General features: G+C 39.4%; 2 protein-coding genes across 8 annotated transcripts in view; both read left to right on the top strand.

The window, feature by feature from the left end:
- stx16 (syntaxin 16) overlaps positions 1-9,984 on the top strand; it is a 33,509-nt gene extending 23,525 nt beyond the window's left edge. For all 5 annotated transcript variants that reach the window (XM_051933088.1, XM_028811956.2, XM_028811958.2 and 2 more), the window contains exons 5-8: positions 44-135; positions 6,201-6,344; positions 6,595-6,675; positions 8,625-9,984. In XM_051933088.1, coding sequence (XP_051789048.1) covers positions 44-135; positions 6,201-6,344; positions 6,595-6,675; positions 8,625-8,726 — 419 coding nt within the window. In that variant the 3' untranslated portion in view covers positions 8,727-9,984. The remainder of the gene's footprint in view (positions 1-43; positions 136-6,200; positions 6,345-6,594; positions 6,676-8,624) is intronic.
- Positions 9,985-17,378: 7,394 nt separating this feature from the next.
- npepl1 (aminopeptidase like 1) overlaps positions 17,379-27,947 on the top strand; it is a 73,274-nt gene continuing 62,705 nt past the window's right edge. For all 3 annotated transcript variants that reach the window (XM_051933086.1, XM_051933087.1, XM_028811953.2), the window contains exons 1-9: positions 17,379-17,664; positions 18,010-18,195; positions 18,355-18,525; positions 18,672-18,761; positions 18,870-18,951; positions 19,487-19,629; positions 19,992-20,069; positions 20,341-20,441; positions 27,810-27,933. In XM_051933086.1, the coding sequence (XP_051789046.1) occupies positions 17,419-17,664; positions 18,010-18,195; positions 18,355-18,525; positions 18,672-18,761; positions 18,870-18,951; positions 19,487-19,629; positions 19,992-20,069; positions 20,341-20,441; positions 27,810-27,933 (1,221 nt within the window). In that variant the 5' untranslated portion in view covers positions 17,379-17,418. The remainder of the gene's footprint in view (positions 17,665-18,009; positions 18,196-18,354; positions 18,526-18,671; positions 18,762-18,869; positions 18,952-19,486; positions 19,630-19,991; positions 20,070-20,340; positions 20,442-27,809; positions 27,934-27,947) is intronic.

Raw genomic sequence — 27,947 nt, 5'->3', positions numbered from 1 at the left:
GGTTGCTGCTTGCCTGTCTTATCTTACTGTTTTCCTTTTTAAGGAATGAAAAATCGAGAGGAAAGGTCAAAGCATTTCTTTGATACTCCAGTTCCATTAATGGATGAAGAAGAAGATTCTACTCTATATGACAGGGTAGGCCATTTGAAAAAATAAACTCAAAATGATGACCACGTTGCTTTGCATTATTGCCTTGGGAAATTGTGATACATCTATGCTATAATGTCTTGCTCAGAGACCAGGTTTCGACTAGTGTTCACTTAATTTATAGCTCTGTTTCATTTTTGACATGTTAAAGATTTCTGTGGAGCTGAATATTTATTTTTGATGTTGCATTTAATGACTCTTGTGCTAGTGCAGTTGTAGATATCTCTTTTCGTAAAGTTCGGCTTTAATAGTTGACAGTTCTCCTTGTTGCATAAAAATGTATTTCTCTTGTTAAAATGGCAAACAGATGAGCATTTTTGAAAAGTCTAAAACAGTGGAATTGCACACACAATACAGCATGCTTCTTTGGCATTTAAGAATATCTAGCATTGCATTTAAAACTCGGGTGGGGATACATAAGTTACAGAAAATACAGTGGTGTGAAAAACTATTTGCCCCCTTCCTGATTTCTTATTCTTTTGCATGTTTGTCACACAAAATGTTTCTGATCATCAAACACATTTAACCATTAGTCAAATATAACACAAGTAAACACAAAATGCAGTTTTTAAATGATGGTTTTTATTATTTAGGGAGAAAAAAAATCCAAACCTACATGGCCCTGTGTGAAAAAGTAATTGCCCCCTTGTTAAAAAATAACCTAACTGTGGTGTATCACACCTGAGTTCAATTTCCGTAGCCACCCCCAGGCCTGATTACTGCCACACCTGTTTCAATCAAGAAATCACTTAAATAGGAGCTGCCTGACACAGAGAAGTAGACCAAAAGCACCTCAAAAGCTAGACATCATGCCAAGATCCAAAGAAATTGAGGAACAAATGAGAACAGAAGTAATTGAGATCTATCAGTCTGGTAAAAGTTATAAAGCCATTTCTAAAGCTTTGGGACTCCAGCAAACCACAGTGAGAGCCATTATCCACAAATGGCAAAAACATGGAGCAGTGGTGAACCTTCCCAGGAGTGGCCGGCCGACCAAAATTACCCCAAGAGCACAGAGACGACTTATCCGAGAGGTCACAAAAGACCCCAGGACAACGTCTAAAGAACTGCAGGCCTCACTTGCCTCAATTAAGGTCAGTGTTCACGACTCCACCATAAGAAAGAGACTGGGCAAAAACGGCCTGCATGGCAGATGTCCAAGACGCAAACCACTGTTAAGCAAAAAGAACATTAGGGCTCGTCTCAATTTTGCTAAGAAACATCTCAATGATTGCCAAGACTTTTGGGAAAATACCTTGTGGACTGATGAGACAAAAGTTGAACTTTTTGGAAGGCAAATGTCCCGTTACATCTGGCGTAAAAGGAACACAGCATTTCAGAAAAAGAACATCATACCAACAGTAAAATATGGTGGTGGTAGTGTGATGGTCTGGGGTTGTTTTGCTGCTTCAGGACCTGGAAGGCTTGCTGTGATAGATGGAACCATGAAGTCTACTGTGTACCAAAAAATCCTGAAGGAGAATGTCCGGCCATCTGTTCGTCAACTCAAGCTGAAGCGATCTTGGGTGCTGCAACAGGACAATGACCCAAAACACACCAGCAAATCCACCTCTGAATGGCTGAAGAAAATCAAAATGAAGACTTTGGAGTGGCCTAGTCAAAGTCCTGACCTGAATCCAATTGAGATGCTATGGCATGACCTTAAAAAGGCGGTTCATGCTAGAAAACCCTCAAATAAAGCTGAATTACAACAATTTTGCAAAGATGAGTGGGCCAAAATTCCTCCAGAGCGCTGTAATAGACTCATTGCAAGTTATCGCAAACGCTTGATTGCAGTTATTGCTGCTAAGGGTGGCCCAACCAGTTATTAGGTTCAGGGGGCAATTACTTTTTCACACAGGGCCATGTAGGTTTGGATTTTTTTTTCTCCCTAAATAATAAAAACCACCATTTACAAACTGCATTTTGTGTTTACTTGTGTTATATTTGACTAATGGTTAAATGTGTTTGATGATCAGAAACATTTTGTGTGACAAACATGCAAAAGAATAAGAAATCAGGAAGGGGGCAAATAGTTTTTCACACCACTGTAAATATAAGTTTAAAAACAGTTCCACACATTTTCTTGAATTGCTTGGTTGTAACATACACAACATTGTATCGATGATAGTAGAGTTATTGTACTTGCCATCAGGTTAAAAAAAAACTATGAATAAAAGAAAGAGAAAAATTTCAAGTCTTGTGCAAATATAGACGAGCAAGACATGATTCAATAAAAGAATACCGATTGAGTTCTAAATATTTGTACACTAGAATGAAAATTCCTAAACAGCTCCTCCTATCATTCTGTTGTAATTGCTAGTAATCCTCACTTCCCTAAAAAGAGTGAAAATAACTGTAAGCTATGATAATGTGACATAAATCAACTGATAAATGTTGAACGAGTAAACATTTAGCCAAATACAGCTAAAAAACTGATTATGGAGGACACATACAACAATTTTTTTCCTTCTATTAATAAATGACACAAAAGTTTTAAAATAAATATTTAAAAATATCCTGCAATATACATAAAAATGGGCATTATTAAATGTGTGGAGACAACAGAAAATGAAAACTGCTCCAGCATTTCATGCACTTGGCAAGGAAAAAAAAACAAAACTATTGCAGGTCCATTACTTGTGTATAAAGTGCAGTACATATCTGGTAAATTAATGCCTGAATGTCATTCAACTTTACATGGAACAGATCTGTGCAGGCAGATATCCAAGATTATAGTAGTGCAGCATAAAGCAACACAGAAGGTCCAGCTTTGTTATTGGACAATGATAGTAGCATTGGAATTCCCATGAAGTAAGGCCCTAATATCCTGTCTTAGTGAATCTGGTTCAACCTGACATGATGTCCAAAATGCTGAAACAAGAATACACATATACTCAAGGTTGTACACTGCAAACATAAATATAATGATAAAATAAACATAAAAGTAAAACAGTATTTTTGCAATTCTAGCAGGAATGTTTGTTCTGTCTGCTACAGCTTGTTTTTAAAAATTGATTAATGTATATCATCCTTAAGCTTTTTAGAAAAATGAAGGTATGTAATTAAATATTGCACCTGCTCATTCCTTACTACTAGGGAGAAAACAACACTGATCAGTTCGAGAGGCCTTTTATACAGAAATGAGGCAAAATACTGTATATGACACCTGGATAATGTTGAACACAAATTACCCCGAAAATCTGTTAATTTTGGGAAATAACCATATACACTCTTTTTTATGTAATGATAGGAAAATATTTTGGTGTACTGGAATAAAATTCAGGACCCATAGTTACACTGTAAGCTTATTGGTGCACTTTATAGTTTATAGCTTGTAATGGGTTTTGGCTTTCTTTTTAATAAAAATAATAATACATTTTATTTATATAGTGCCTTTCCCATGCTCAAGGTGCTTCACAGAGTCTCAGAAAGAAACAGCAGGATTATGTAACAGTGTTTATGTAACAAATAGAATAAAAGGCAATAAACCAGAGTAAAATACTAAATTCAATACTAAAAGAAAAGCCTAGCAGATAACATCATTTGTGATATAACACACACACAAATTATACTGAGCATCTAGACAGAGAGGAAGACTGAAAGAGGAGGCAGAATGTCAGGTTAAGTTAAACGCCTTCCTAAACAGATGAGTTTTAATTTGTTTTTTTTAAAAAGAATGAATTGAGTCTGGTGATCTGATTAGTTTTGGGAGGTATACGGCTAAAGGCCCTGTCACCCATAAAGTGCAGGTTTGTATGGGGCACAACAAGATTGCCAGAATCTGAGGACCTTAGAGGTCACTGATGTAGTCCAGTGCAAGGCCATTTCAATTTTTGTAGGGTATTAATAGAATTTTATATTCAATCCTGTAAGACACAGGGAGCCAATGTAGGTGACGCAGGATGGGTGTTACGTGCTTGCTGTAGCTGGTCTGTGTTAGGACTCTTGCAGCAGAGTTTTGAATCATCTGGAGCTGTGATATAAGATTAGAAGCACCTTCCAGTAGGGAGTTACAATAATTGATGTGGGATGTGATAAAAGCATGGACAAGTTTCTTAGTATAATAAAAAGAGAGGAATGAACGAACATGGGATATTTTACGGAGGTGAAAGTAAGAAAGTTTCTTAATGTGGTTTATGTAGGTGGAATAAGAAGATAGATAGATACTTTATTAATCCCAATGGGAAATTCACAATAATAAAAATAATAATAAAAATTCACAAGAAAGGGAGGAATCAAAAATGACACCAAGATTCCTTGCATCAGAAGAAGGTCTGATGAGATCATCATCAGGAGTAACTGATAATGAGCTCATTTTCTTAAGTTGTGCTTTAGTGCCAATTTCCAAGAGTTCAGTTTTGTTGCAATTTAATTTTTTAAAGAGTTCTGCTTCATCCAGGTTTTAATTTCATTGAGGCAAATTGTGAGCAAAGCCCTGATGAAGTTTCACTTTTAACATTGAAATAGAGTTGAGCATCATCTGCATAAAATGATAACTCAGTACATAGCTATGAATGAAATGGCCAAGGTAAAGCATATAGATACAGAAGAGCAGAGGACAGAGCTCCGAGGAACCCCTTGTGAGACTGGCACTGAGCTGGATCTGCTGTTGCCAGTACTAACAAACCCTTGCCTGTCAGTCAGATAGGACTTAAAGCACTGTAGGGCAGTTCCAGAGATACCCAGCATGTTCCCAATTCTGGACAGTAAAATGTCATGCCTTATAGTGTCGAATGCTGCACTGAGATCTAAAAGAATTAATATGCTGGATTGTCCAGAGTCAGTTGCCATAAGCAAATCATTGGTTGCCTGAAGCAGAGCAGTTTTACAGTTGTCACAAATGGCTAAGGGGACAACATCCACCTTAGATACTCTGTGATCTTTGTTATCCTATGCATGAATATCGCAAAAAATAGGAGACACCTTTAATAGAGTCCAATTTAAATGCACATGACTTAATGCTAGGTGTTTAGTCATATATTTTGTTCTGGAAATACAAGACTAGAAACAAAATGGCCTTGAGACTCCAAACTTTAATAAGAACACCTACAAGACACCATGAGATATGTAGTCAGACACATTTTCCAAGTCCAGAAAATGTGTAGACGGGACTGGCAAACTGATATAATCTTTGTTGTCAATACATGTACAAGGAGCTGGCTTACTCTTACAGGTTCTGGGTGCAAGTCAAATTGCTTCTCCCCTTTTCTTAGGTCCTTTCATAGACCATCTCAAGGAGGCTAAGTAATGTCATCCTTCTGTAGTTGTAAAACTAATCTATGAACCCCTTTTTTTTTTAGAAAATCGGATAAAACATTCCATTGTCAAGGTAAAGTCTCCAACTTCCAGGCAGTAGTGAAGAATCCTGTTAACTATGAAGCCTTTACTGGTTTCCAATAGCATTTGCCCAGTTATTTTTTAAGCAACACAGTGGTCAACAAATCAGGACTAATTCCTCTCAGATACTGCTGACATTGTCATCTCTATTGAGGATGTATCTGTTAGATTTTGGTGTTGCTCGAAATGTTTCTTCTACCTCTTGACAGTGTCCCAAAGTGAGGTTACCGTTTCCCCATCTTTGTGGAGAAGACCCTGGGAAATACACTGCTCCTCCTGAGTCTTTGAATGTTGTCATGTTTTAAGCCTTGCTCTGTGACCTTGTTATATCCCTCCTCCACATACTATAAGTCTTTACTTTAAAATCCAACAGAACTGCATCCTTTTTGGCCTGCCAGGATGAGTCACTCAAATCTGGAGAACTTCCTCTTAACATCGTATAGGAGGCCTCTTTCTGTGTTGTAGTCCTATGGCTTCTGTCATGAGAAGTGCACTTTTTGGCCAGAACTCATCATTCACAACTGAATTCCTGAGTAGGGTTGGACCTTTTGTCCTGTGTATTTTTGACATCACCTGAAATTTGTATATAACTAAACTTTAAAAAAGAATGTAATTCAGTCAAGCACAGAAGAGCTGCTCAGAGCCTCAATATGCAGCTGGTGAATATATCTGTATAACATTAAAATGAGCTTTTTTCTTATTTTATTTCACAGGGTTTTACAGATGATCAGTTGCTACTGGTGGAACAGAATACAGTGTTAGTGGAAGAGAGGGAGAGAGAGATTCGACAAATTGTACAGTCTATCTCTGACCTCAATGAAATCTTTAGAGACCTAGCTGGAATGGTGGTTGAGCAGGTGAGTGGTGTGTCAAAGTCAGCCCACCTACCCTTGTTTTATATGCTGTGGTAAGATAAAGTTCAGCCATTCCCAGTGCATAACATTTAGCAATTCAGCTGAAAAGAGTGCAGGTAAAAATGTAACAGGCACCTTCACTGCTTTCAGCCAGCCTTAGATAAGCATCGATTTTAGCACTGTTTGTTAAACTGCTCCTCTGTGTTGCCTGAAGGTGTAAAAATTACATCATAATTTGTGTTTCCTTCCTCAGGGTACTGTTCTGGACAGAATTGACTATAATGTTGAGCAGTCTTGTGTGAAAACTGAAGATGGTTTAAAGCAGCTCCAGAAGGTGAGTCTCGACATCCAAATATTCACAGAGTGTATTTACATAAACGCACATAATCAGATTAAGGTGAGAAACCCAGTTAAGGCAGAAACCCATTTTTTAAAAGTGTGCATTTAAATAGGTAAATAATCTTCTGCAGTTCTCCTTTTTCGAAACACTTCAATATCATTAAACTGCACAAAAAGTGTTAACCATCACCAACAGCCACCGTGAATAGGAAAAATATACCTGTGATAATTTTCTTATGTTTTATAAATATGTTTAGTAAAGTTGATGCTTAATTTATAGGTGTTCTATTACCAAAATTGCAGTTAGCACACTTTTTTCTGCTTGGCAGTGCAAATGAGCCCTGCAAAGTACCCAGTATGTGTGCTTCTTGCATTACACCCAGTGCTACTGAAATAATAACAACACGGGTATGTTTACTTCAGTAGGATATGCGTTAGGTTACTTGTTACTTTAAAAATTAATTGGGCTATGTAACACACATAATTTTTACAGTGCTACCCTGCTGGTGTTAAGATTATGTTGCTAAGTTTAGCACTGCATGTTCAGCTCATCAACATAATTTTAATGATTTTGTGAAATATTGAGATACAGTAATCCCTCCTCCATCGCGGGGGTTGCGTTCCAGAGCCACCCGCAAAATAAGAAAATCCGCGAAGTAGAAACCATATGTTTATATGGTTATTTTTATATTGTCATGCTTGGGTCACAGATTTGCGCAGAAACACAGGAGGTTGTAGAGAGACAGGAACGTTATTCAAACACTGCAAACAAACATTTGTCTCTTTTTCAAAAGTTTAAACTGTGCTCCATGACAAGACAGAGATGACAGTTCCGTCTCACAATTAAAAGAATGCAAACATATCTTCCTCTTCAAAGGAGTGCGCGTCAGGAGCAGATTATGTCACAGCGATAGAGAAAAGCAAACAAATCAATAGGGCTCTTTGGCTTTTAAGTATGCGAAGCACCGCGGCACAAAGCTGTTGAAGGCGGCAGCTCACACCCCCTCCGTCAGGAGCAGAGAAAGAGAGAGATAGAGAGAGACAGAATTTGTTTTTCAATCAAAAATCAATACGTGCCCTTCGAGCTTTTAAGTATGCGAAGCACCGTGCAGCATGTCGTTTCAGGAAGCAGCTGCACAAAAGATAGCAACGTGAAGATAATCTTTCAGCATTTTTAGACGAGCGTCCGTATCGTCTAGGTGTGCGAACAGCCCCCCTGCTCAATCCCCCTACGTCAGGATCAGAGAAAGTCAGCGCAAGAGAGAGAGAAAAGTAAGCTGGGTAGCTTCTCGGCCATCTGCCAATAGCGTCCCTTGTATGAAATCAACTGGGCAAACCAACTGAGGAAGCATGTACCAGAAATTAAAAGACCCATTGTCCGCAGAAATCCGCGAACCAGCAAAAAATCTGCGATATATATTTAAATATGCTTACATATAAAATCCGCGATGGAGTGAAGCCGCGAAAGGCGAAGCGCGATATAGCGAGGGATTACTGTACATTATTCCTTGTCCTGGCTGAAATAATCTAATTGCCTGAACATTTGTTTAATGGAAATTTATTTTGTGGACATTTCTACCCGTGGCTACTGAAATCATGTGTAAAGCAAATACATGCGCAGGCTGACAGCACAACAGACATGTGTAGGCTACCTCTATTAATCAGGTTTCTCAGCGGCCAATAACCCTATTTCTATAACTAGAATAAGGTTTTACTTGGCATTTGAGAAGTCAGGTTTCTGTGAATAACGGGGTTATTGAAGTGCATGTAATTGTACTGATTATAGCCTTTGGTGTTCTGTCTGTCATTGACCAAGGATTGCTTTCAATTCTGTATAAGCAGCATAAACTGGAAGAAAAAAAAAAAGATTTTTTTTTTTTTTTGGGAAATTGATTGTGGATTTGAAATAGCAGCACTTAAAATTCTTTTTTTTTTCCATTTCAGGCAGAACAGTATCAAAAGAAGAACCGCAAGATGCTTGCCATCCTTATCCTATTTGTTTTGGTCATCGTCCTCATACTTGTGCTTATTGCAGTCAAGTCCTAATAGCACCGTTGTGCACCTTGAGTTCTGTGTGCCCAGCCTTTGTTCTTTTGGGACGCCACTCATGTGCAATGAAACTCTGGACTGGGCAATGAAACTGGGGCTTGTAATGGGTGAAGACAGGCCTTCACAGTCTGCAGGGCCAGGCTTCTACACATGGCTGTAAGAAGGAGAAAGGCCCTGACACACTGTCTTTCCCCTCAGAAAGCTTGCATTCAGCAGAGGACTGGTTTACACTAGTCACAATAAAATGGCCACTGCCCCTTAAGTAGCTGCTTTCTGTGGCCTTGCTGGTTAACAGCTCTGAATATGGGGAAGACTGCAAAAAATCCTGAATAATTGTTGCCCCATGGTGGAGAATACTGCCCTTGATTTTTACCTGCCTACATTCTAAAAGATTACAAAAAAATAATGTGTTTGTGATTCATCTTGGACTGCATTTCAAGTACCATCTGGTCTTCACTTTCCCAAAATGTCATAATGTTGGCATCTTGAAATGAACTGGAGGAAAGAATAAACAAGTAAGTGAGGAGTTAAGTCATACTTGGCTCCCATTTTATATGTATGGGATGCTAAACCACTTTGGTGGTTTATTGTAATGTGTTTTAATTCCAGAGGTGTGAGAATGTAAGCAGAACAATTCTGCTGTTGTGGCTGTATTGTGTATACAAGTGGCAGTTTTCTGGGGACCATGAAAGGGATGCTTCTTTTGCGAAGCATTTCTTTAAGACAGAAGCAGTACTCCTCTCCATTGCACAGTTAAGACAGCCAATGACCTGGACAGATTGTTAATTGTTAACACTACAGACAAAGGACAAGAAATATTGAGGAAGTCTAGCAAGGGTATTTCTTGGAGCTAGCCCTCTGGAATTGGAATCTGCTAGTCTAAGCTCCTTCCATGTCAGTGTGATTAATCTGAAGGGTATGAGCAGCTGCTACTTTGACCATTACTTTAGCTTTATGTGGAGGACCCTCTGAGAGGTGTTGTGGTGGGTCTATGGATGGTGGTTTTAGTGCCACTTCCAAGAGCCATTGTCCACATTTGGGCACCAGAGACTGCTGCCTTCTGCATCCTATTATTGGCAGTTATCCATTCCTGTATGTACTTGTATAAAACAAGTTCCTGGTGTCTTTTCATGAAATGTAAAAAATTGTTGAGCCTCTGTTTCAAATGAATTAATATATTTGATTCTAATCATGTTAGTTATATTTGTTTGTGTGTGTGTCACGTTGCCCTTTTAATAAACTATTATAGTGGGAAGGTTTTTGATTTTTTTAGTATAATGTGTATTTGGGGTAAAACTGACCCACAGAAAACAAACATTTGGGGGGGAAAAAAAGTTTGCCAAAGCAACAGCATAGATGCCACTGCGAACAGTCTGTATGCTCTTATGTTAAACGTGGGGTTTCATATGCTGGGACAGGCCATGGCTCCCTGTAACCCAATAATGATGAAAGCAGCTCCTAAAAATAGATGGTTGGTAAATTACACAATAATACACAGAACCACTGTTAAGTTCTGTAAAGCAAAGACGATTTAGAAAGTAATGAAAGGTATCTGAATATCAAGTACTGTATTTACTATAAAGTGTAATAAAAAAAACAAAATCCGATCAATAGTTTGGTGTGACCTCACTTTGCCCTTTAAAGCTCCATTGCTGCTCAGTTTTATTTGTAGTTTGTCATAAAATGTGGGTTGAACAAGAGCCAGTTTGACCCTTGAAGAGCTGGTGAGCATGACATGAGTGTTTGCAGCCAACAAAATCATAGCAGAGGTTCCCTGTAAGCCTGAAGATGCTTTTTCAGCAAAAGATGGGGGTGATCTGATCATAATTAATTGAATCCTCAGTAGTAGTATGTTCTCATTCATCACACAATACCTTAAAGGAGGGGTCTGATCAGTAGCAACTTAATTTTGTTACAGAAAAAGGACCCAAGACATACAGTGATGGTAAGAATTGTCTTGACTAAAAAGATGGAGTTCTGTAACAGGTGATGTCCCCCACATCTTTGAGACTGTCTGAGATTACCCAGAGAGACAGAGAAAATCTGTAAAAGAAATGGTGCAATTTCTACAAGACACTTGGAATAAACTACTAGGATATTTTCTGATAAAACAGCATGACAATGGACCTAAAGAATCGGCCCACGTCTAAAGGCAAAAGGTGGTCACACCAAATATTGATTGGATATGTGGTAGTTTTTTTCCTTTTTCCTGCTTGTTACAGTAAACATTTGATATTGAGTAACTTAGTTCATTATTTTTAAAGTATCTTTGGTTTAAAGAATTCTGCACATATGCCCAAGACTTTTGTGCATTAATGTGTGTATATATATATATATATATATATATATATATATATATATATATATATATATATATATATACACACACACACACACAGTAAATCCCAAAAATATTCAGACCCCTTTACTTTCTGCACACTTCATTGTGTTGTAGATTTAATTTTAGAACCGGGTTGTGTCTCATCATTTTACCTTGCTCCCCTACTTTCTCACAGTGTGTGTGTGTATATATATTGTCCCGTGTGCATTGGAAGGCTCAGCTAAGCCCAAAAGTGTTTTCTGTTATTAAATGAAGCTATGCAGCCTAATACCCATGAACCCTTGCACCCATGTCTTGTGTGTTTCTCACTATATATATATATATATATATATTATTATTATTATTTTATATATAAAATTTAAGGCCAGTACTAAAAGTGCCAGAGAACTGGCCAAATCTTGGCTATCAAATGAGAACACCATCAGCAGACATTTGGACATAAACCCAGCATATGCAAACTTAAGAAGAACATGTTCATAATAAATAAACTGTACACCCAATACCCCCACCCCCCCAATCACACTGACTTAGCTAAACCCATCCCCCGAACCCCCCAACCACACGTAATTTTTTGCTATATATTGCCTTTGATTCTTGTAAGTCTAAGCGTTATCCTCTGATGAAGACCCCTGGCAGGGGTTGAAAGCTCAGGAATAAAACTACTTTATGATACGTGATTCGTGTTTCTCCCTTTGTGGATCTCCAGCTGCAAATATATATATATATATATATATATATATATATATATATATATATATATATATATATATATATATATATATATAAATAATATACAGTGGGTACGGAAAGTATTCAGACCCCCTTCAATTTTTCACTCTTTGTTATATTGCAGCCATTTGCTAAAATCATTTAATTTTTTTCCTTATTAATGTACACACAGCACCCCATATTGACAGACAAAAAAAAGAATTTTTGAAATTGTTGCAGATTTATTAAAAAAGAAAAACTGAAATATCACATGGTCCTAAGTATTCAGACCCTTTGCTCAGTATTCAGTAGAAGCACCCTTTTGAGCTAATACAGCCATGAGTCTTCTTGGGAAAGATGCAACAAGTTTTTCACACCTGGATTTGGGGATCCTCTGCCATTCCTCCTTGCAGATCCTCTCCAGTTCTGTCAGGTTGGATGGTAAACGTTGGTGGACAGCCATTTTTAGGTCTATCCAGAGATGCTCAATTGGGTTTAAGTCAGGGCTTTGACTGGGCCATTCAAGAACAGTCACAGAGTTGTTGTAAAGCCACTCCTTCGTTATTTTAGCTGTTTGCTTAGGGTCATTGTCTTGTTGGAAGGTAAACCTTCGGCCCAGTCTGAGGTCCTTAGCACTCTGGAGAAGGCTTTTGTCCAGGATATCCCTGTACTTGACCGCATTCATCTTTCCCTCGATTGCAACCAGTCGTCCTGTCCCTGCAGCTGAAAAACACCCCCACAGCATGATGCTGCCACCGCCATGCTTCACTGTGGGGACTGTATTGGACAAGTGATGAGCAGTGCCTGGTTGTCTCCACACATACCGCTTAGAATTAAGGCCAAAAAGTTCTATCTTGGTCTCATCAGACCAGAGAATATTATTTCTCACCATCTCAGAGTCCTTCAGGTGTCTTTTAGCAAACTCCATGCGGGCTGTCATGTGTCTTGCACTGAGGAGAGGCTTCCGACAGGCCACTCTTCCATAAAGCCCTGACTGGTGGGGGGCTGCAGTGATGGTTGACTTTCTACAACTTTCTCCCATCTCCTGACTGCATCTCTGGAGCTCAGCCAAAGTGATCTTTGGGTTCTTCTTTACCTCTCTCACCAAGGTTCTTCTCCCCTGGTAGCTCAGCTTAGCCGGACGGCCAGCTCTAGGAAGGGTTCTGGTCGTCCCAAACGTCTTCCATTTGAGGATTATGGAGGCCACTGTGCTCTTGGGAACCTTAAGTGCAGCAGAAATTTTTTTGTAACCTTGGCTAGATCTGTGCCTTGCCACAATTCTGTCTCTGAGCTCTTCAGGCAGTTCCTTTGACCTCATGATTCTCATTTGCTCTGACATGCATTGTGAGCTGTAAGGACTTATGTAGACAGGTGTGTGGCTTTCCTAATCAAGTCCAATCCTTATAATCAAACACAGCTGGACTCAAATGAAGGTGATCTCAAGGATGATCAGAAGAAATGGAAAGCACCAGAGTTAAATATATGAGTGTCACAGCAAAGGGTCTGAATACTTCGGACCATGTGATATTTCAGTTTTTCTTTTTTAATAAATCTGCAACAATTTCAAAAATTCATTTTTTTGTCTGTCAATATGGGGTGCTGTGTGTACATTAATGAGGAAAAAAATTAATTTAAATGATTTTAGCAAATGGCTGCAATATAACAGAGTGAAAAATTGAAGGGGGTCTGAATACTTTCCGTACCCACTGTATATATGAGAGAGATATGCACAAACACACATAAGGGCGGGCTGTGTTCACTTGAGAAATTCCTAAGACTATGGGCTGGAGGCATCAGATGTATCAGAACTACTATGTAAGTAATCGCATACTTTTCTGTTTACAATATTTATTGTGAACTATGCACAATGTCCACCTCCTGTATGTTCTGTTTGTGGGGGGCTTCCAGTGAGTTGTTCAAGCATTAAAACTGACCAGGGGATGGTGTTGCTCCTGGCTTGTGTTGTACGCAGGGCTTGAAGTTCTGCTTTACAAACCGGGCACAGTGGCATATTGCAGCCTGACCTCCAAGACTCCCCCACCCTCGGCTCTTTGAAGTTTATCTATATAAGTGCACTCGATGTTTCAATGTATTCTGATGAATGTACAGTGCATCCGGAAAGTATTCACAGTGCATCACTTTTTCCACATTTTGTTATGTTACAGCCTTATTCCAAAATGGATTAAATTCATTTTTTCCTCAGAATTCTACACACAACACCCCACAATGACAAAGTGAAAAAAGTTTACTTGAGGTTTTTGCAAATTTATTAAAAATAAAAAAACTGAGAAATCACATGTACATAAGTATTCACAGCCTTTGCTCAATACTTTGTCGATGCACCTTTGGCAGCAATTACAGCCTCAAGTCTTTTTGAATATGATGCCACAAGCTTGGCACACCTCTCCTTGGCCAGTTTCGCCCATTCCTCTTTGCAGCACCTCTCAAGCTCCATCAGGTTGGAGGGGAAGTGTCGGTGCACAGCCATTTTAAGATCTCTCCAGAGATGTTCAATCGGATTCAAGTCTGAGCTCTGGCTGAGCCACTCAAGGACATTCACAGAGTTGTCCTGAAGCCACTCCTTTGATATCTTGGCTGTGTGCTTAGGGTCGTTGTCCTGCTGAAAGATGAACTGTCTCCCCAGTCTGAGGTCAAGAACGCTCTGGAGCAGGTTTTCATCCAGGATGTCTCTGTATATTGCTGCAGTCATCTTTGCCTTTAACCTGACTAGTCTCCCAGTCCCTGCCGCTGAAAAACATCTCCACAGCATGATGCTGCCCCCACCATGCTTCACTGTAGGGATGGTTTTGGCCTGGTGATGAGCGGTGCCTGGTTTCCTCCAAATGTGACGCCTGGCATTCACACCAAAGAGTTCAATCTTTGTCTCATCAGACCAGAGAATTTTCTTTCTCATGGTCTGAGAGTCCTTCAGGTGCCTTTTGGCAAACTCCAGGCGGGCTGCCATGTGCCTTTTACTAAGGAGTGGCTTCTGTCTGGCCACTCTACCATACAGGCCTGATTGGTGGATTGTTGCAGAGATGGTTATCCTTCTGGAAGATTCTCCTCTCTCCAAAGAGGACCACTGGAGCTCTGACAGAGTGACCATCGGGTTCTTGGTCACCTCCCTGACTAATGCCCTTCTTCCCCGATCACTCAGTTTAGATGGCCGGCCAGCTCTAGGAAGAGTCCTGGTGGTTTCGAACTTCTTCCACTTACGGATGATGGAGGCCACTGTGCTCATTGGGACCTTCAAAGCAGCAGAAATTTTTCGGTAACCTTCCCCAGATTTGTGCCTCATGACAATCCTGTCTCGGAGGTCTACAGACAATTCCTTTGACTTCATGCTTGGTTTGTGCTCTGACATGAACTGTCAACTGTGGGACCTTATATAGACAGGTGTGTGCCTTTCCATATCATGTCCAGTCAACTGAAGTTACCACAAGTGGACTCCAATGAAGCTGCAGAAACATCTCAAGGATGATCAGGGGAAACAGGATGCACCTGAGCTCAATTTTGAGCTTCATATCAAAGGCTGTGAATACTTATGTACATGTGATTTCTCAGTTTTTTTATTTTTAATAAATTTGCAAAAACCTCAAACTTTTTTCACTTTGTCATTATGGGGTGTTGTGTGTAGAATTCTGAGGAAAAAAATGAATTTAATCCATCCATCCATCCATTTTCCAACCCGCTGAATCCGAACACAGGGTCACGGGGGTCTGCTGGAGCCAATAGCAGCCAACACAGGGCAAAAGGCAGGAACCAGTCCTAGGCAGGGTGCCAACCCACTGCAGGACACACACCCACACACCAAGCACACACTAGGGCCAATTTAGAATCGCCAATCCACCTAACCTGCATGTCTTTGGACTGTGGGAGGAAACCGGAGCACCCGGAGGAAATCCATGCAGACACGGGGAGAACATGCAAACTCCACACAGGGAGGACCCGGGAAGCGAACCTGGGTCTCCTAACTGCGAGTGAGCAGCGCTACCCACTGCACCACCGTGAATTTAATCCATTTTGGAATAAGGCTGTAACATAACAAAATGTGGAAAAAGTGATGCTCTGTGAATACTTTCTGGATGCACTGTATATAGCATCTACATTATATATAATATGAAATATTTCTTCAGACGATTCTGAATATTTCATTGTTGTGTACACTGGTCAATTAACAGAGTTGAAAACCTGGTTAGAAAAAGCCATGGGGAAAATTAGTCCTTGGTATGCTGTATTACTCTTCCTGTACTTCAATGAGGGAAACTTTAAATTACAGTTCCTGAATATATTTTAAAATTATTTTTTTTTTATCATTATTCATTACATACATCCCTTCAGATATTTTTTTTTTCAATGAAGAAATCTGCCAATTCTTGAATAATTATGAGATATAGACAAGAATAAGGACCATTGTTGTGAATTTGGATATAGAAATCTCCATGAATCCGATACAATGTGTTATGCAATGAATCGTGAAATTGTTTTAGATTTTATAGGTGTCTGAATTTAAAATGCAATTAAAATCTCCAGCTATTATAATTTTGAGTGTCTATATCTGATACCCGTGCCAATACATTTTACATATATATTCTCTCGGATCTATATTGGGTGCATATACGTTTACCAGCTGGATAATTTCCCCACCACCATGACATAGCGGCCTTCAGGATGAGATACTTCGTTATTTCACGTTGGATTATTTTATGTATTAAAATTCCGACACCTGTTCTTTTTTTTAACTGCTACGAAACACTTGGCCTATCCAGTCTCTTTTATAGTCTAAAATGGTACTTTCCTGTTAGGTGTGTCTCATTTTAAAACGCTATCTTGGCCTTTTAAGCCTGTGAGATGGGAGAATACTTTTTTTTCCCTTTAAGTCGTGATTGAGACATTCCCACTTAGAAAATTCACAGATTGGTCAGAGGGGTCATTTTGTGAGCTAATTTCAAATGTTTATTGCCAGGTGTTGCAATTACTAAGCTATCACATATACATAACTTACTCTCTGTCCCTTCTCCTTTACTCCCCACGACCACCATCTCTACCCCATCTGGTCTCTTTTCATTTCATTTATATTTTGTTTTCTTGTCCTACTCATTTTCCAATTACTGTCTGTGAAGGGCCAAGAATAATAATAATAATAATAAAGAACTGATTCTCGACTTTTAAATATCACTGTTTGCTTCCCTTGCTTTTAACACAATTGGCCGCAAAATGTGATTAGTCAGCAGAACATTATATCAGCCATAAAACTAGCGGTTTAAGAAAATGGGCGTTTCTTTCGATCTCTTTTAAATGTCAAATTCCTTTTTTCACTAAGCACTGATACTGAAAACATAACATGGATATGTTGCAATGTACTTCTATGGTCTTCCATGGTTCTGTCAACTGGAGAAGTTGTTACCTTTCACGTTTATAAATGCGTTGAACAATTCTGAAAGTAAACTTTCCACAACACTCTTTTATGACTTTTATCTTATATTACAATGTTCTCGCTCCTTCTGAAACTGATATCAAGACGAACTTTGCTCGCTAAGAGTGTGGCGCTAGGGACGCCGGGAAAGTTCTTCGCCCTATAAGAAGCCTGTACGGATGTCACGCGGCCTCGAGTGCTGAGCCTATCAGGCTACTGTTTGGATGTCGCGTGAGCGGCATCAGCGGGACTGCGATGTTGCGGTGCCGAGCCCGCGCGAAGCTGTCAGTGGGAAGGCAGCAGTTGTAATTGGGTTGAACATGGCGAATGTGACGTTAGAGTTTCGGGAGAGTACTGGAGACTCCGACCCGCTGACTCGCCCAGTGCTTATACTTGGGCAGCTGTCAAACCTGCAGCGAGTGTCTTGGAGTCAACTGCAGGGAAAGCTACAGCCCTCCGTTAACCAGGAGGTAAGAACGCTCGCGTGGGCCTTTGCTGGTCGGTGAGCTCGGCGCAGCGTCCTTTCACGTGCGCGTATTGTTCAGAGGCTTCATCAATTGAGGTGACTGCCCAGTGTCTAAACAATCGAGGGACTCTTCGGCATGCTTAGGTATGCCAGGCCAACAGCTTAGCGCTTCAAAACAGATTACTCCGATCACTTCCTCATCCATATCCTCCAGAGGTCTCCACATATACCGTTCATCTGTAACATATCCTCAATGAATTTCAAGTGGCGTGTACTTATACGCACAATGGCTATGCTAAAAATGTTTGTTTCTCATTTTATTGTTCTATATTTTTTGTGTTGTTTTTAGACATGGCAGTCCGCCCTTGCAACTCTGAATCCAAATCCAACGGACAGTTGTCCACTCTATTTAAATTATGCAGTTGTAGCCGCCTTGCCATCCCGAGTGAGTCGGCACAACAGTCCGGCTGCGACCCATTTCTTGACGCGGCTTCTTAGAAATTGTATGCCGGTGGGAGCTAACAGGTGTATTGTGGTGAGTCCTTTTTTCACTGCCGAGACTTTTTTTGAGGGTGGGTTTATTCAGTGAAATTGTTGTGATTGATGCATGGGGTTTGTCTTTTCTAATCCTGATACCCTTGGCAAGGGGAGGTGTGGGCGTTGCCGTCAAGTAACTAATCCGGTTGCTTCGTAGATGATCTGCGAGCGATCTGAAGTGTTCGCTTCTGCCTGCGCCATCGCCAGGGCCTTTCCACTCTTCACCCGTCGTTCGTCGGCCTCGCGACGAGCAGACAAACGGGTAGTTGTTGTCGAGTTTATTGTAGTGGGCCAGGATAACGGACCCTTGGAAGTATCCGCTCTGGAGGTAGGTGGCTGCCATTCTCAACTGGCACTGTCCGGAGTCCTCCTATACGAGGAGGCATTTTGTTTTTTTTTTCCTTATATCATTTTGATTTAAGGAGCTTTGGTAAATTGCATTAAAGCTGATACTAGCCCTTTATTTTGGAATAGTGCTTGTCAAATGCCGCTGAAGGAGTTCGGTTAGCAGCACGTATTGTTGACACACCATGTAATGAGATGAATACAGACCATTTTCTGCAAGTGAGTAGCCTTTAATTCCACTTGGTTAGCTTTAGTAAGTTTAATTTATATTTGCTTGATCCTCTAACCTAGCTCTAAATTCAAGTGCCCCTTTATTCATTTATAAAGGAGATCAAGGTAGTTGGAAGTGAGCTTGGAATTGTTCCAGCAATAATCCGTGGAGAAGAGCTTAAAGAGAGAGGATTTGGAGGTAAGTAAAATTCCTTGGAATGTATCCACCTATCTTTAAGGAACCTGATCAATCACGAGAGAGAGGGACCTGTTCCTGCAGCACGGGGCACAAGGCAGGAACCAACCCTGATGATACTCTACCGCATTTTAAAGCATCCACTAACTTGTTTAAAGTTGCCATATTGGGCAATGTGTGAATCTTTGGGATGTAGAAAGAAGTCCGAGTACAAGGAGAAGACCATACAAACATTAGGTGAACATTAGGTAAATTATACATTATGACCAGGATTTAAACCCAGTTTTACTAGAGCTGGGTGGCAGTGGAGCCAACTACTCTGGCACCATGCTGTCATTACAGTGTATGCAGTGCATTGTTAAGTAGCAGATTATATCTGGTAGCCAAAATTTCTCCATGGTGGCCTTAGTTGTGCAGTGTGGCCAGCATAGCGTTGACACAAAGTCACTTTTATGTGACATTTTTGATTACAGCCTTGCTCTGAATACGTAGTTTTTTCAGTACCTTTTTATTAAATATTTTTATGTGTGTTACCTAGGAATTTATGGTGTTGGTAAAGCCGCTGAACACCCACCAGCTCTGGCAGTCTTGAGTCATCTCCCAGAGGGTGCTACACAGACTATTGCATGGGTAGGGAAAGGGATCGTGTATGATACTGGAGGACTGAGCATCAAAGGAAAGGTAAGCAAACGTTGGTGTGTGGAGGACAGAGAAATGTGCTGTATGTCTGGTCTGCCACTAGTGGGGAGAAGCATGTCTTGGTGTTGTATGAAAACCACCAACATTAAAGGGTCTACCTAGCTGTGTGCAATGAAAACATTCTTTGTTTGAGATGAGCTGAGAGTAATGTCAGTTGGAGCTGAACGCCTTTAATTCCAATCTGGCTTCTGCTTTTATGTCATTTAAATTTTAAATTACTTCCTTATTAGAAGGAATGTTTACATTGGAGGTGCAAAATGATTCCTAGTGAGCTAATTTGTTTTCCGTGGATATTTAGGTTTAGGATTGAAGCTTTCTGCATTAAAAGATTACTGTCCTTGCAGACCACTATGCCTGGAATGAAAAGAGACTGTGGAGGTGCCGCAGCTGTCCTGGGGGCATTTAAAGCTGCTGTTAAACGGGTAAGTGTAAAAAGACAACTGGTTGGTGCTTGTGTGTGTGTGTAGGATTTCCCCCCACCCCCTTGTCATTAACTGAACAGTAGTGTTGGGTTTTCGAGTTAAGTTACAAAGATGGGTTGTTTTGCAAGAGTAGGGTTATATGTGGATATCATATCGGATGCTTTGTAATACAGTATAAGGGGAAACATTTTTGAGGTTTAGTTGTTTAATTTGAATGTCAAGAATTCTGTCTTTTCTTAATCTTAAGACCTTGCTCACCCTCTGACTCCAGGGCTTCAAAGACAATCTTCATGCTGTTTTCTGCTTGGCGGAGAATGCTGTTGGGCCAAATGCTACCCGTCCTGATGACATCCACATCCTGTACTCAGGAAAGTAAGCCTTTCACTATCTTCTGCCATGCATACTTATTTGCACATGTCTTTATCCAGCCAAGTCCAATCCATTTAAATATGGTACAGGCAAAGACTTGTAACCAAACTCTCAATGGGTAGTATCCAGCAGACTGCAGCCCAGTTTATTTTAATATTTCTTAAAGCTTGTTCTTTTGTCAGATAAACAAGAATGATTAATTTGAATCTCAGAAGGATATCTGATAGTCTAATTACTAATGAGATGCTTCCAGTTAACTTATCCATGTAGTTTAAAAATGTTTGAACGATGGTTGACAACTAGTGTATGAAATAAACCAATTAAGTCACGTCTAGGAGCTATCTACTAAAACACATATCCAGTTGTTGGCATAAGGTTTTCTGTTTAGCCGAAGAAGTAGCTTCTGTATTACAGTTTTTCTTTATTGCATTGATGCATGTCTCACATCAGGAACATCATTTTCACCACTGTTAGTGCAGGTCTCAAAACAGTTGAGGGATTTCTCATAACACAGACTCGCTTGTGCAAAAGACACTAAAACAATCAACTTTTTTCACATGTGTCAAAACATTGAAAGTCAGTCAAACACTTAAACACTGTGACCAATGAATAAAAACCTTTCACCACTGTTTTAAGACTTGGACACCATGTTTTTATACATGTATTTATACTTTTATCAAAACCTTACTTGGGGGGGGGGGGGGGGGGGAATGCAAAAAATATAGGCATAATGCAGAGTAAAAAAAAATGTTTTGGACAAAAATGAAATGTGAAGGATTTATTTTAAACTTTACATAATTGCTGAAACTGAGAAAAATAAAATGATACACATGAAACTATATGCATTAGAAAACCAAAGAAAAAAATATACAAACCTAGAACATAGCAGCAACTACCGTATAGTACAGAAAGTATCAGTACATAAACACACACAGTGTATGTACCTGTGTGTGTGTGTGTGTATGTATAAAATTTCTCTCTCTCTCATTCACACATATACAGTGCATCCAGAAAGTATTCACAGTGCATCACTTTTTCCACATTTTGTTATGTTACAGCCTTATTCCAAAATGGATTAAATTCATTTTTTCCCGTCAGAATTCTGCACACAACACCCCATAATGACAATTTGAAAAAAGTTTACTTGAGATTTTTGCAAATTTAATAAAAATAAAAAATATTCACAGCCTTTGCTCAATACTTTGTCGATGCACCTTTGGCAGCAATTACAGCCAAAAGTTTTGTTGAATATGATGCCACAAGCTTGGCACACCTATCCTTGGCCAGTTTCGCCCATTCCTCTTTGCAGCACCCCTCAAGCTCCATCAGGCTGGATGGGAAGCGTCTGTGCACAGCCATTTTAAGATCTCTCCAGAGATGTTCAATCAGATTCAAGTCTGGGCTCTGGCTGGGCCACTCAAGGACATTCACAGAGTTGTCCTGAAGCCACTCCTTTGATATCTTGGCTGTGTGCTTAGGGTCGTTGTCCTGCTGAAAGATGAACTGTCGCCCCAGTCTGAGGTCAAGAGCGCTCTGGAGCAGGTTTTCATCCAGGATGTCTCTGTACATTGCTGCAGTCATCTTTGCCTTTATCCTGAATAGTCTTCCAGTTCCTGCCGCTGAAAAACATCCCCCACAGCATGATGCTGCCACCACCATGCTTCACTGTAGGGATGGTGCCAGGTTTCCTCCAAACGTGAAGCCTGGCATTCATACCAAAGAGTTCAATCTTTGTCTCATCAGACCAGAGAATTTTCTTTCTCATGGTCTGAGAGTCCTTCAGGTGCCTTTTGGCAAACTCCAGGCGGGCTGCCATGTGCCTTTTGCTAAGGAGTGGCTTCCGTCTGGCCACTCTACCATACAGGCCTGATTGGTGGATTGCTGCAGAGATGGCTGTCCTTCTGGAAGGTTCTCCTCTCTCCACAGAGGACCTCTGGAGCTCTGACAGAGTGACCATCGGGTTCTTGGTCACCTCCCTGACTAATGCCCTTCTCCCCTGATCGCTCAGTTTAGATGGCTGGCCAGCTCTAGGAAGAGTCCTGATGGAGGCCACTGTGCTCATTGGGACCTTCAAAGCAGCAGACATTTTTCTGTAACCTTCCCCAGATATGTGCCTCGAGACAATCCTGTCTCAGAGGTCTACAGACAATTCCTTTGACTTCATGCTTGGTTTGTGCTCTGACATGAACTGTCAACTGTGGGACCTTCTATAGACAGGTGTGTGCCTTTCCATATCCTGTCCAGTCAACTGAATTTGCCACAGGTGGACTCCAATTAAACTGCAGAAACATCTCAAGGATGATCAGGGGAAACAGGATGCACCTGAGCTCAATTTCGAGCTTCACGGCAAAGGCTGTGAATGAATACTTATGTACATGTGCTTTCTCAATTTTTTTATTTTTAATAAATTTGCAAAAACCTCAAGTAAACTTTTTTCACATTGTCATTATGGGGGTGTTGTGTGTAGAATTCTGAAGGGGGAAAAAATGAATTCATTTTGGAATAAGGCTGTAACATAACAAAATGTGGAAAAAGTGATGCACTGTGAATACTTTCCGGATCCACTGTGTGTGTGTGTATATATAATATATCTCTTGGGACAAGACTTTGGCCATATTATTATTATTTTTTTTTTTTTCCAAGTCACGCCCACAGTTCTCGTGCCTCACATTCGTGTGAATGCTTTTGACAAACTCAGTTCCTGCTCTCTCAGCTGTTACAAATTTTAACATTTTCCTCAGTTTAAGTTCCTAATTAAAGAAGACGTATTATGTCCAACTATTATTGAAGAATTTCATCTCGAAGAGTTAACAGAAAAAATGAGTACACAGACAATCCTAGCACCGAGAAACAAAGTCAAATGAATTGACGCCAAAAATGACGATCAGTTACACTGCAAATTGGTTAAATACATATCAATAGACTGTGCTGAAACAATTGGCGGTGATGGTGCGGAACATGAAAACATCAACTTACAATATCCCGAAGAATATCTACAATCATTAACACCGTCCAGTCTTCCACCGGCCAAATTACTGTTGAAAGAAGGATGTATCATAATGTTATTGCGTAATTTGTGTCTGAGCGATGGGCTATGCAATAGGACAAGATTAGTTGTGTTCAAAATTGGTAGAACAATTCTGACGTAAAATTTTAACAGGCAATAAGAAAGGTAATGTAGTACATCTTACGTGGATAACATTAGACACCAAAGGAGATCTTGATATGTCATTCGTATTATAATGTTTACAGTTTCCCGTTCAAATAGCTATTGCTATGACAATTAGCAAATGAAAGGGACAAACATTTGGAAAAAGTTGGTTTATTTATTAGAGAGAAAGAAACCAAATTCACTCACGGCAGTTATACATTGCATTGTCATGATGCAAGTCCAAACACAGAATCAAAATTCAATGTGATATTGACAAAAAGTTAATTTAAAAAAAATTGTTTTAACTGAAGTTTTTCAGTAAAAGTGTAAGTTTTAAAGTATTTTTGTGTATTAATTTCAAAGCCAAATGGAACAAAAACATGTAATACAATGAGTACCTCTAACGCAACATGAAACAATTTTCTTTTATTATGTTTTACTATGGTTAATTAATCACTTTAATGTAAAATTGTTATTTTCATGGGAGTAGTTACATATGCATAATAGAACTATCTGTTTAAATTGTACATCCACTTCCTCATACGTGAGCGGCAGATCCACAAAGTGGCAAGCGCATAGCACCCACTTGTTCATTTCATATTATATATTACTCAGCATAATTAGCACTATTACATATTATGACAAAATGAAACCTAATGTCCCAATTCAATATAAATTTTATCTTCAAATATATCCGTGCATGCTAATGTGTTGGCTTTTGTACAGATTACTTGACCATACATAGAGAACATTAATATAAAGTGACAAATTTCAGTAACACTTTATTAAAATGGTGTCTACATGGTATCTTTATTACATATGCATAAGAATGGAATGACATTTAAGAATCAATACTTGATTAGTAGTGAACAGTAATGAACAGAATCTGCATTTGCAAGATGTGAAATAAAATATTGTTCTTTAAAAATGTAAACTTTTTTCACAGCACTGCACACATTCAGAATTCACCATAATTTAGGAAACATTTATCGCCACATCAGAGTCAACACATAAACATGGAGCCCCCCATTATAACTTAATACAGTGACATCTACTTTATGAAATACCTATATCATCTAGCAAATACTATTTTAAAAAAAAAAAAAAAAAAAAAAATTAAATATTGATCCTTAAATGTTATTCAGTAACCTATTAGACAAATGTATTCACCCTATTGGACATTTTAAACTAATCTTGAATTAGTCAAAATTAAAGATACAGTGGGAGATTTGTGTCTGTCTCTACTATTCTACAAGTTACACATACAGTACAGTTTGGTATCACGGGCTGCTCTGAAAATTACAATAATTGCCCACTTGCTCAGCTGGGTGAGGTGTGTTGCAAACATTTTTTCACCATAGCAGTACAGCTATTGTAGCCGACTGCTAAAAGAGAAGCAATATTTATTGCACAAACTTGTGACTGATGTGGTTACGCAAAGAAATGGTGCATTGGAGATGTTAGAAAGGTTTTTGGAACAATGGCCAGTATCTAGGCTCTGCATACTAGTATAGGTAGTGAGGTTGCTCCTGGTGCGACTAGTGTGCAGCATGCTTGTCTGCAACACATCTGCCCCAGGCACCTAGTCGTTTTTAATGTAATGACATGATTGTCAAAAATTTGGCTGCCCTGTATAAGCAGCTGTCACAAGTTAGGGCTATTCTCTCTGCTGACCTGAGAGACGTGGCGATGCTTTGCTTAAGATCTTTATAAAGCCTAGATACAATAACTTCACTCATATGCTTCACTCCTTTGCTATACCTGTTCGTATAGTATGCTGCGGTTCCAAAACCTGTATTTTGACCTTTTCTCTCCAGTAACTGAAACATGCTACTTAAAATTAAAAATATATGCAAAAAATTCAAACATTATTATAGATGTACTGCTGAATTAGTGAATTTCAAGATAATTTAGAATATCTTAATTTAAACAAATTCTTCAAATCTGTTTTTCTAAGAACATGCTTTTAAAAGCGTTTTTGACAGAGAATCCCTCTGTTAAGTTTTTTTTAACATTTTCACTTGCAAGTTTTTATATTTGCATCTTTAGCCTGTTAGAAAACTTGGTCATATTTTAAAGGATGTCTCAAAATAATTCAATTTTTAGATGTCACAAAATCTTGATGTTTTTCTAAATCTGTCCTCATGGTTTTTGTTAGTTTCATTTTCTGTGTGAAATCAAACTTTTTGTTTTTCTCAGGTTCTTTACCACAGTGGTAAAACAGCAACCATATTCTTTTAACAAAATCAACAAAACCTGCAAAACAATAATGCATTTTTCAAAACTATTTTCACTGCAGGGCTCAATACTCCAGTCAAAACAAGAAATCCATGCTGCAAAACTGCATAATCCACTCAAGCAGTAACTAGTATTACAACAGTAACACATGCAAGTATTCACTGGAAATTCTCAACCAAAATGCTAACCATACATCTCGGTGAGGCAGAGCAAAAACCATGGAACATTTTTTAGCACAATTCTTGATTCATACGTTTATTGTAATCCACCTAAAAAAACACATGTATACACACAGACGGTCCAACAAATGCAAAATGCTATAAAGAGAAGATGCACATTCAGTGAAATAAAATATTATTGTATTGGGCATTTGTATACTGTAGGTACAGTCAAACTCCAAACACAAATCCTGATCATATGGAAGAAACCTACCTGTATAGATTATATTATGGTTTGCCTTTGATTTGAGAATCAAAATCATCTGCTTTTTCTGATTGATCCTGTCCTGGATATTGGACCACTTTTTTTTTTTTTTTTTTTTCGTCAATGTCCTACAAAATATTTTTCTTGGCAATTCAACATCGGAAATACCTCTGGGCACGCCAAATCTAGCTCTGACAGTCAGATGCTCTGATTGTCCTACAAGCCTCCGTCATAGCATCCAATAGCAGCATTCTGCTGTAGGGCCAGTGGTCATAAACAATCCACCAGACCCAATCAATGGAGGATATACCGACAGTATCAGTGTTGTTGAAAGTTTGCATTAATAGCAGTCTGTATTTCCTTTAAATGTAGGTCATTGTTCTTCTGCATCATCTGAACAATCTCTGCCTCTTGTGCAATGGTAAAGAATTTGCCTCTGCCTCCAGTAGCAGCTCTCCTGATCTGAAAGCAGTATATTTCCACCGAGAGAGTATATAGGCACGGCACTCCTGTAGGGCTAGTGTAACTAGCAAATATGGTACATGCATGTTTGGGTGCCTTACTGATTCTCTCTCTGGACTGTCTGAATAATTGATGCCACACACAAGCTTGCAATATCTGGCTGCCCCCTCTAACCTCACACAAAGAGGCCATGATTTTATCACATGGTCTAAAATAGTTGCTCTGATTTTATCAAAGACAACTGTTCTATGTCTCACTCATAACTCAACCCGTGCAGCAGGTACTCCTCTTCCTACTCCTTCTCATTTTCTCTGTTGTAGGGGTTGTGGTTGTCTATCTTGTTCTATTTTACATTAAGAAACAAACCACACCACCTACCCCTTTTTATGTGTTGTAGCTTATACTAATTGGTTTAGAGACAGATTTGCAACAAGTGTGACTTCAGTTGCCAAGACTAGGCCAATATGAGTCCATTTGTTGAGAAAAGGCCTTGGCCTCCGCTGCCATTTTATGATTTTTGGTGTTATCAAATGATCACTGTGTCTTGTATTTTGAAAACAGTCCATTAGCACTGGGGACTGATGTATATACAATGAGAAATTGTTCACTGTTGTGCAAAAATGTTTGCTCTTTTTCTCATATGTCTTTAGAACTGGCAACATGCATTAATGGATGGCGGGTCTGAGGCTAAGCATGATTCCCACAAATATGAGCTGAATGTCTCCAGTCTTGAAAACGCAGCATTTCCAGACATGACATCTAATTTATTTTTTTTTTTTCTTTTTGACGAGTTTTTGTTATATTGTCTCATGACCATTTTGAGCCATTTTTACATGTAGCATTTACTCCGGTTTTCTTTGCTTTGTATTGTGCCTTCCAAAATAATTTGTCTATTTGTAGTCCCGCATAAATGCGTTACCAACTTTCACTCGGAAATATTGATATGGGGGGGGGGGGGAGCTAGTACTGTTACGTTTTCTTAACTTCGGTACCAAGTCGATACCAAAGTATTAGTTCTTGCAACATCCTTAGAAAGGATATTGATTCAATGAAGTGCTTGGCCAATGGCTAGTGATGATTTCTTCTTAATGTCTTAGGTCAGTTGAGATTAACAACACTGATGCAGAGGGTCGCTTGGTGCTGTCAGACGGGGTTGCTTATGCAAGCAAGGATCTTGGTGCCGATATCATTTTGGACATGGCTACTCTCACTGGAGCTCAGGTATCGTGCTTCTA

This window comes from Erpetoichthys calabaricus, chromosome 10, assembly GCF_900747795.2.
Source record: "Erpetoichthys calabaricus chromosome 10, fErpCal1.3, whole genome shotgun sequence".
In the NCBI taxonomy this organism is placed as follows: Eukaryota; Metazoa; Chordata; class Cladistia; order Polypteriformes; family Polypteridae; genus Erpetoichthys; species Erpetoichthys calabaricus.
This window is presented reverse-complemented; position numbering and strand designations above follow the sequence as displayed.